A 10,670-nucleotide genomic window follows, 5' to 3' on the forward strand; every position below is an offset into this window, starting at 1 on the left:
GATAAAAAGTGAGGAAATTCTGTCTTTTTTAAAGACAAACATTTTTTAGCCAAAATACCCAACGAGAAGTTTGTAAAAAAATGAATCCGCCTCAACAATATAGAACTTATCTATCCCTGTAATGGCCATCGAAAAAAACTCACCCTGGATATTCGGAAAACGGTACGAATTATGTTGAGGCTAATGAACAAATCGAAATTTTTTTTTATATTTTAAAGAATTCCGGAGGCACCATAGCTACCGACTTGGTTTGCCGTTCCTGAATTAAAATTAACCGAACGTAAAGAACATACGCTTAAGAAATGGCAACGTATTCAGGTTTCTGTGTGACACGTTTGAAACAGGTGGAAAAACGGAATATTTGTGTGACCTTCAAAAAATCGGGTTAAATGGAAGTGTAACACTCAAGGTAATTTAAAGATTGGTACTTTAGTCTTAGTCAAATATGATGCGGGACCAAACTTTTATTGGAAACCGGAACGCATAGTTCAGTTATATCCCGGTAAGAGCAATGTGTGCAGAGTTGTGGACATAAAAATCAGGCAGGATATCATAAGACGTTCCGTTAACCAGATTTGTGCGTTACCAGTTGATTAGTTGTTGTTAATTAATAAGTAGGAACAGCTTTAAGTTAGATAAGTTTTGGTTAGTTATTGGTAGTAGAGTTGGGCCTTGGATTTTGCATTTAGATTTTTATTTGTTAGCATGAACAGGGAGCAAATTCGACCTAGTTTAAAGAGTAAGACTGTTCAAGGCGCGGACTATGTTAAGGAATTGGTAGATGTACCAGTAGCAACTGCGATTATCCGCAAAAAAAATAAGTTTCAGAGAACCATCCAGTGGTCGTTATAATTATAAAATAATACAGTCCACTATTAATGCCAATTAAAGTCATTTTCAAACTGGTTACGTTGAAAAGCTCAGTTTGGCTGAAAATAATAAAAATTGAAACTTTCATTTCAATTTTCTCCCAGTGTACCCTGAAAAGGCATCTATTATTAAGAGCTGCTTACCATATTTTGTGTGGTAGAGCAACATAGCCTCTTAGGACCTAATTTATTTAATTGGGCCAAGTTGCTCACAATAAAATACAATTCACGAAATTGCTATACCAGTTACACAGCTTTTATAAGTCTATTTTAGTCAAACAGCAATTTAAATGTCAACTTAAGCGACACGTTCTAAATATAAAGTCAATTAATTAGACTTGCCGTCACCGACATAAGTCAAGCAAACGAGAGTACAGTAGTACAGAGATTCAGGATGTCAAAGTGTAAATAAAATTTTGCTTTATTTTTAGTTAGATACTTAATCAAATTTGACTATGATTTTAAAAAATTATACTTGGAAGATTTTTTGGAACGACAAATAGAAATTTCTTGTTATCTAGCTTGGGGATCTCATAGAGCCCTTGCTGCAAGAGTATGGAGCCATTTAAAGCATCAAGAACTTTTTGAGTGTTAAAATTTCATTATTTTTTTAGCCGTATCTCGTTGGCGGTCATTTCCGAAAAAAAAAGTGTACTTGGTTAAAACATGGCAAAACATTAAAAAAATTAATTGCCATTTAATACAGAGGAGTTATCAAAAAAACTATATTAAAAAGACGGCAACAATGTTTTTCAAGGTAATCGGCCTAATTAACATTACGGAAATACCTGTTGCTTCGTAATGATTAATAACTTCGGTAACCATGGAATTATCCAGAGTGACACAAGTCAGTGCCGCTGTAATCTCCTTCTTATCCACTGGTATCGAGCAGCTTCTCGTATTTGGATAATTAACTCCTGGTCAATTTGTACCAGTGTTCAGTAATCCAATGGTATAATATGTCCTTGTGCTGTGTGTATCTTACATACGTGGCAGGAATTGTAGCCCTTCCTCGTATTTATTTGGTGCTTGGGAAAGTGTCAGTTATTGTGTTTTGAGTGCCCCTGCAAGGCTCGGCTGCAACTAGGTCCAATACTTGTTCCGCTGCGTCTGGAACCCGAAGATCTATCATCCACTATCTTCCTGAAACCACTCTCCTCGCCCTATGTGGGCGTGAGGTAGAGCTTCTGCCATCATATTGTGGCATTTTCCGAGAACTAAGCGCGTATTGGCAAATTTGTGAAAGGGGCTTCAAAACAAGCCACAGTTTGACAAATGCTTATTATTATTGACAAAGGCTGTCAACCTGTAACTATTTGTTAATGACAAAAAACATCATCGCCGCTTTGACTTTTCATCAAAAAAATGTAGACGGGTACTTTTTTAATATTAAAAATTTTCGTAATTTGACAAAAAGATCGTAATTTTTCTATTCGAATGCTTAAGTATTCCAATAGGCTACCAATCAAACGTAGGATCTTTTAAAATAATGCTTAATAACAAAATTTAAATTCGATCTTCAACTGTTAATATTTTCTTGAAATTTTCGAAAACAAAATTTTCAATATTTTTCTCGTATTCTCTAAGTGGGTCCCTAAATACCCTTAAAAGAAATGACGCAAATTTTGAATCACCGTTTTTCTTTGTTGCCCGAGACCTAATCGCCATCCTCTTCTAACGTCGCAATCTTCTGGTGAGATGTTTCTTCCACTCATGGACTTTTGTATGGTATTCTGATATTCCAGTCTTGGTCTTCCTCGTTTGTTTCTACCTGTTGGTTGCCAATGCAGTATTTTTCTAGGCCACCTGTTATTTGGCATTTGTTCTACGTGGCCGTAACAGGTAAGTTGCCTTTTATCAATGTCCTGAACTATTGTACTTTCCTTTCCCATTTACTGTTTTATATGGTCGTTCCTTATTCTGTCTCTTTATGAGATTTGCATGGATCTTCTAATAGCATCCATTTCAACTACCTCTACTTTCTTCGTTTGTCTGTCTGTAACCCTCCAAGTTTCTGCTCCATACAGATGACTGCTCTTTACTATTGCCTCCTATATATTAAACTTCCTCTTCTTTGTTATTTCCTTGCTCCATAAAATTTCATTTAGGCAACAGATCTGTTTTTTAGCTTGAACTATTTGTTTTTCTATTTCTTTCACATCTGTCTTAGTGTTGTCGAATGTGATACCTAGATGTTCATATTGCTGACATTGCAGAATTTCCTGCCCATTGTCTACTTCCAAATGTCCGTCCTGGGTGCCTATACATAGATCTTTTGTTTTATTTATATTGACTGTCCGGCCCCATTCTCGGTACTCTTCCATCCGTTTTCTAATCATATATTGCACGTTCTCTCCGTCACTGGCCACTATGACCTGATCACCTACAAACTGGTGAGTGAACAAGCAGCTGTCATCTATCTCTACCCCCATACCATTGATCTTCCTCTTCCAATTTCTTAGTACCACCGCTACGTATACTTTAAAGAGTGTAGGCGAGATACAGCATCGTTGACGTAGTCCTTTATTTACTATGAATGGGTCTGTAAGTTCTTTGCCTATATTAATCCTTAATTTTGAGACTTCACGTAATTCTTTAAGAGCCTTGATAAAGTTGTGATTAACATTGGTTTGTTCTAATAGCTTCCAGAGTCTGGATACTGGGACTGTATCACATGCTTTTTGTAGGTCCACAAATGTGAGGTGAGTTTCAAAATGTCTAGCCGATCTCTTTTCTGCGGCTTGCTTTAGACAGAATACGTTGTTCGTTCATGACCTTCCTGCTCTAAAGCCGCACTGATCTTCTTGTTCAGTGATGATGTGGGAACTCAAATTGGATCCCTATAAATTTATTGTCTCGTCTTCTTCTTCTTGCCGTTTAATGTCAAGAACTGGATTTAGGTCTCCCCTTGTTCTTTCCATATTATTATATTCTGGGAAATGCTCATCTATGGAAGTCTCGCCGGCTTTTTCATGTCGTAGTACCTACGTATCATAAGGCTTCCTCTCACAATAGTGAGAGCCATGGACCTGCAGAATATGCAAATATGCAGGTCCATGGTCTCCATCGCAACACTTTACCCTTCGACCTATCACCCGTTATTCGGGCAATATGTTCCGCGTCTCATTTAAGTTGTGCTGCTCGGTCTATTATACCTGCTACTAGAGACTTGCTTCTAATTAACTCGATTGGTTTTTTCTCGAGCAGAGAAACACATAATATTCTTATATCGATATTGTCTGCGTATCAAATGTGTTAATCTCTCGCCATCGATGATGACTCTTCCTTGACCTTCCTTGATGACCTATTCTGACTTCTTGAAAATTTCTGCTAGGGCCAGCGTAAACAGGTTGCGTGAGGTTATGTCGCGCAATTTAATTTCGCCTTGTACGGTAAAGGAGTCTGTTATGTCGTGTAATCTCATTGCCGCTTTGGCGTTTTTGTGAATCTTTTTCAGTATGTTTGTGTATCTATAGTCTGCACGGGCCAGTCCCAGCCCGCTTGGAGTTGCCCAATTTTCGTTCTTCTTAGATCTTCATAGATTACGAGAATCTAAAGCATTTTCGTAATCTATGAAGGCTGTGTATATTGGCATGTTGTACTCATTTCATTTCAAGTAATTTTTCCATTTAGAATTTTGAAGGTCAAAAGATAATCGCATCTGCTAAAGCCCTTTCTAAGCACTGCCTGTTCTGCAGGTTGGTAATCATCAAGTTTAATACTGATTCCGTTAACAATGATTCTGGTGAATAATTTATAGCTGCGTGAAAGCAAAGAAATTGGTCTATAATTCGGAAGAAGTATCGGGTCTCCTAACTTGCCGAGCAGGAATCATCCTGCTCGGCATTATCAATTGGATGCGTTCCCGGTTTCAGATATTTCTTGGGTTTCAAAGCAAGGGTTGAAAAGCTTTAGCTTGTGGATGATTATTTCTTCTGCCTTCTTGATCATTTCTGTTACTATGCCGTCGTCTCCAGGGCTCTGCCATATTTTACTGTTTTAAAAGCATGTCGTATTTTCACCTCTGTTATTTCGGGACATCGACCGACCGTACATTTCTCACTTTCTTTAATTTAATTGTTTTCATTGCATAAAATCGCATAATATATGTCCTCCTGGGTTCCTTTCTCCTAAACCTTAAACCGCCAATAACCAAGTCGTGATCATAAGAGAGAATACATCTGTCTTTGTTCGGTGCTTTCCCGATGTCCTCATATAAAATCTCTACCTCTTCGTCCTTGTGAGTTAATGTTCTCGTTAAGTTCTATTCGGTAGTCCTTTGACAACACCAAGGTTACATATACTATTCTGTCAGAGATTCCGTTAGAACTTTGAATGTATTTGATCATTCTTGCGTGTATTGGGCAACCCAGTCCTCTTTGACTTGCGCTGTAGTGTCCACAGTAATGAAAGATTTTCCTGATTGCAGTGTTAACAGGTTTCCTCCCTGCCGATACTGTCCCAGTTAATTTCGTTTTCTAGATCAAAAAGTTTACTGTCCGACAGCAGTGATCGATAGTTCTATTTTGCTATTGTGAGGCTGTTCTTCTTATAATGCGAATTTTTACCACTCTCAGAATCCATGAGGCTCACCGTCTATTCAAAGATGTGGGACTAGAAGCTATTATTTCTAACCACCTGGGATACCTGTTCGTTCTGTTTCAAATTTCCCGTATCTAAGGGGTTTTAGGATGTACTGTGCCACGCTATTCTGCCGGACAGCCACTTCGAGGATTGTGGGAAGGAAAAAGTTGGGTTTGGATGGACGAACTGGGAGAGGACAATGGTTTCCCCCGTATGGTCCTGGAAGATAAACGAATGGCCGCATGGGCAGGGGCTCGTCCCTGAAGTAGATCTAGATTGGGAATATAGCTGAGGATATACGCACTACCCCTTTCAAATTTTTTTTACTATCAGTTGAATGCTAGAAGATCTATTTGACCTTGGACTGTATCTTTTAATTTATGAAAAATTCCCCGACATTTTTATTCAAATGACGAAATGCGCGATATGGTTTCTGCTCATGTGCAAGATAATTTTAAATGCTGCAGAATAAATTGTAGTATTGGAGTGTGAAGATTTCAGGTTCAAGAATTATTATGAAATTATAATTTTCAAAGTATTTGCTGAGTTACAAAAGTAGCTTAAAACAGTTTTAAACGGACTTGAAAACATACAGTTTAATCAAAAGAGATAGACTTTCGAGGCCATTCCTTGAAACAAGTGGGTTTTTCGGGTTTTTACCGAACGACGGCCTAAAAACCCGAAAAACCCACTTGATACAGTTTAATGTTTGTAAAGTTTTGCGTTATTGAAAATTCGAGCGGAATATTTCTTTTATTTAGATATCCAATTTGAGTTACCCAGCTCACAAACCACTAGAGGTTTCAATGTGACATATCTCGAACACGGTGAGAGATATCGACCTGTACCCAGTATTCATTTTTTGCTTAGAAAGTACCGTACAACGCAAAATGACCAAAAATAAGTAATATCTTGAAAGCTAGAAAACGTCTGATGTTTTAAATGTCTTCAGACTATTGCAGCTAGCCCCCGCTATAATTTACAAGCTAGCTGACAAAAATGTTTACTGTGATAGTAAAACTGGTTAGGAGTCTATTAAAAATGAGCGAATATCTTTATTTACACATTAACTCCCTGTATCTCGGAAACCATCAACTTTGACATAAGACATAGTTGTATATAAAATATACTAATAGAACAAGCAACATAAATGGTCTGAGGGATATTATCTGAATTTTTTTTGTTTGTATGTTTTTAAGTATCTGGGATAGTAACTTGGCTTGTGCACGTTTCGTTTGCATACACAGGCTGCGTTTTGTTATTGAGTTAAATGTCCGATAATTCTTGCAATTCGTAATCGCCTACCAATAATCGATCTTTCGACCAAAATGCAATCAGATTTTAAACTTCTATTACACAGGTCACCAAGACGCCTGTTGAACCCGTCAAACCTTAATTACATCGCAAGACGTGTAGGTCACTTTGCAACTAAGTATGCATTGGAGGTATGTATGACCTTGACAATAGAGGAATAAATATACAACCTGGCTCAGAATGGCTTGACGAAATGTCTAGGATTGCCAAAATAGCTGCGACATGTTTATTTGGAATTATGATTAACGGAGTTGTTGACAATGAATAAAAATTGCTTCAAAAATAATTGGTAAAAATTTAATGAATATTTATGTCAGCTACCACTTAGTGTACGCTAATCGTCTTCGCTTTTAACTCAACTGCGTTATTTCTTTATATACTTTTTACTTACCCACATGCTTAACGTAATTAAAAAACTGTCGTTAACTGTAATCTTTTTCTAATAGAAACTTTTTACAATTCCTATTCAAATAACCACTGTGAACCAATTTACCCTATCGAAATGTCTTTTATGTGCAGAATTTAGAATATTAAACTTTTATATTGTTTACTCGCACATTTCCTAGCTACTGTTTCATAATGCATTTCTTAATGCAATTTGTATTAGGAGTTTAATATTGCAATTCTTTACGCGCTTAGATTCGAAGCGTAGCGTTTAATGTCCGACCTACTGTAAAAGTCAATATTTCCGAATAGCCTGGTTCAAAGGAAAGTAAAAATTATTATTTCTACAAAGCAATTAGCCATTGCAACATGATTTGCTTTACAGGCACTTAGTAAAGCAATTTACCTATAACGCCGAATAAGTTCAATATCTAACAATCAGTTCAGCTTACATTTTCCTTTTTTCTTCACCCAGCATAAAAGTAATGAAAAAGCTGTACTAATAATAAACATACCTTTCTTTTAGACCGTATTGAGTCGAGTTGTCTCTGAGTCAATTCCCCGATCGACTTAGAGCCCCAGAGCACTTTCCCCATGATTGTGTAGCACATTGACATTAGTAACATTGGAACAAAATAAGCTATCACTAGAAACAGCATCTGGTACCTGCAAATAAAGGAAACAATATTTTACATTTTATCTTACAATTAAGAAACCGATATACAACTTGACTTATTGCAACTGCTGCTCTGAAATGGGTTCTTTGTATAGATATGTAAGAGGTAGTTAAAAGTCTCCTAATCAGCTTAGACCAATAGAAGCAGTAATAAAGCAGCAAAATGTTGTAAAATTGTTGTTGAGAATTTAATATTTTGCCAGCACATTCGCATAATTGAAGAGTAGACTTGAGTAAGGCGCCAAGTGCCCAAAAATCAAAATGTTCAGGAGAATCAACAAACCAATTAATTTAGCCATTTTATAAATAAAACCATTTTAGTTTGACAAATATTTTTATTTGCGAGCTTACATTGTATACATAGTAAGAAAAACCAGATACAATAATTATTATTTTAATATAAACAAACAAAAATGAAAAAACATAGAAAAGGGCCAAGTACCAATAACTTTTTATTCAAGGTAAGCGCTAAAAACTTAGCAGTATTTTTTTTGTAGAACTCTAGTGCTGTGGTAAATGAAGATATGGAATCATAGCGCGTAAATTTCGCTTTTTGCTTTATTAAGCTGTGGTGTCAATTTCTGTCCAACCATCCGGATTTTTCTTATTTCGTCTGAAGAAACATTTTTCTTCAGAACCTTTATCTGCTTCCATTCCTCTATATCACTGTGCGATTTCTTAGTAAACACGTATCCTGGGTCATCTTTAGTAACTCGTATTTGTGACGTTGATATGGCTAGCTTTGCAGTGGGTATTAAGGAATCGGCGGCTTGTTGTAAGTTTTAAAAGTGCCTCGGTTCCATTTTGACAACTTTATATGGCCGTATTGATCTGGTTTCTCCTATGATGTCTTTAGGCACTAAGCATTTTTTGAGTCTTCATCTCCTTGAAATCTATGCGAAATGACGATCATTTGGTAAGTAACTGTGACCGCTCAAGAGAAACTTTAGAGTAATATCGGTGTAATAAACCAATAGATGTTGAAAACATCATTAAACATTAATATTAAAAAGATGTTAATTTATTATTAAGACAAAAGTTATTCAAAATTAAACAAAAATCCAACAGAAGGTTTGGAAAGACAAATTTATAACAATTTAAAAAAATTTAAACATGAATTACAGATTACGTTAGATCAAAATTAACACCACACAATAGTAAAACACCACATTTTTACGGAGTTCCAAAAATTCATGAAGTTAATATTCCTTTACGACCATTGGTTAGTAGTATAAAATCACCTACACATCCCTTAGCCAAATATATTTTAAACATTTCAAATTCCCTCACAAATAACACAACTTCCTATATTAACAATTCTGAACATTTTTTACAAAACATATCAGACATAGACATAAATCCAAACTATATTCTAGTTAGTTTTGATGTTGTTAGTCTATTCACTAACATTCCTGTTGACAAAACTTTAAATATCATCAAACAAAAATTACAAAATTACATCAATCTTAAAGAACGCACACAACTAAACATTAACACCATTATTGAACTTTTAACAATATGTGTAAAGTCAACTTATTTTCAATACAATGACAATTTATGTAAACAACATTTTGGAATGGCTATGGGGTCACCACTATCCTTATCTTTCACTAATTTATTTATGGAAAGTTTTGAATCAACTTTCAACAGAAAATAAATAGAAATGAATTGCTATAGGTTTTATATATCAGTGTGATTTTTACATATATAGAAATAATCTTTATTTCCTATAGAAAAAAGCTATCGACCCAATCGGTGATTTTTTACATTTTCGGTATAATAAATGATAATTTATTTATTTCATTTTAGATCTGAGAGAGAAAGCTTATGGAGATGCTTCAGTTGGATATGTCCAACTGAAAAGAAAAAATAACGTTTGCGTTGTGAAATGCCAAATTTGCCCTGAACATGGAGTACGTTCTCAAAATTACTCTATAATTTTGGAAGTGGATAAATCCGAGGAAAATAAAGTCAAAGCTGAGTGTCAAGACTGTGCGGCGCCAACAGGTAATCCATTAATATTTAAAGATGCAATCAAATATAACGTCTGATTTTTCTGATTTCTAGGAGGATGCAAACATGCTATTGCTTTTGTCATGTGGGTTCATCGACGTAGTGAAGAGCCAAGTCCTACAGAAGTAGAATCATATTGGAAACGTCCTAAACTTTTAACTGTGGCTACATCACGATTTATTACCCTGAATGATTTTTGTAGCGAAACAAATTTGTCAGCAGCCAAGAACTATGATTTATTAAATAAATTTGTGCAAAGAGGGCTAGAAATAGAGGCTTCTAGTCAAATTTTAAAATATTTAATTGTAATTAAATGGAAATTCATCAGTTCTTGTGTTCATTTACGGAGTTAACGCGTAGAAATGTAACGGCTGATGAATTTGTGTTGTATGCATCATCGAAAATACAGTTGTCCGACTGTGAAAAAGCATTTCAAAGCACAATTGCCCAAACTGGATGTAGTATGGGGCATGATCTACGACATAGGTTGCCAAAGAGGTCCAAGTGGACCCCCAGGGATTCATAGGAGACCACACGGAGGTCCACGTAGACGTGAAAACAAAACAGAGGTTCACAAGTAATAAGGGGGGGTGGACAAAAAATTTGCTGGTTTTCATAATGAACAAGAATTTTTGCTTTGATCTAGCTATCAACCTACGTTGATATTGCAGGTAGCATCATTCACTAGGTAGGTACTCAAAAATATATGAGACGCTGTTCAAACCTCAGATTAAACAGATGCATTTGTTTACGTTTTTCTATGGGAGCAACATTAGTTCACAGTCTATACAAAAGTAGGTACTTACGAGGCTGCTTTGCCGGCTCGGTAT

At 35.9% G+C, this 10,670-nt stretch overlaps 1 protein-coding gene and 1 long non-coding RNA gene across 5 annotated transcripts in view; one reads left to right on the plus strand and one right to left on the minus strand.

Annotated features, from left to right (window-relative positions):
- The window catches only part of LOC109542504 (tachykinin-like peptides receptor 86C), a 183,591-nt gene that overhangs the window by 68,061 nt on the left and 104,860 nt on the right, over positions 1-10,670 (minus strand). For all 4 annotated transcript variants that reach the window (XM_048665277.1, XM_048665279.1, XM_048665276.1 and 1 more), the window contains one exon: positions 7,667-7,817. In XM_048665277.1, coding sequence (XP_048521234.1) covers positions 7,667-7,817 — 151 coding nt within the window. The remainder of the gene's footprint in view (positions 1-7,666; positions 7,818-10,670) is intronic.
- On the plus strand, positions 325-10,167 carry LOC125504000. Its single transcript, XR_007281237.1, has 3 exons — positions 325-409; positions 9,637-9,834; positions 9,895-10,167. It is a non-coding gene; the product is annotated as an uncharacterized LOC125504000 (long non-coding RNA).

The sequence above is a fragment of the Dendroctonus ponderosae genome, unplaced genomic scaffold, assembly GCF_020466585.1.
Source record: "Dendroctonus ponderosae isolate FM_Combo_2020 unplaced genomic scaffold, Dpon_F_20191213v2 Dpon_F_20191213_3, whole genome shotgun sequence".
In the NCBI taxonomy this organism is placed as follows: Eukaryota; Metazoa; Arthropoda; class Insecta; order Coleoptera; family Curculionidae; genus Dendroctonus; species Dendroctonus ponderosae.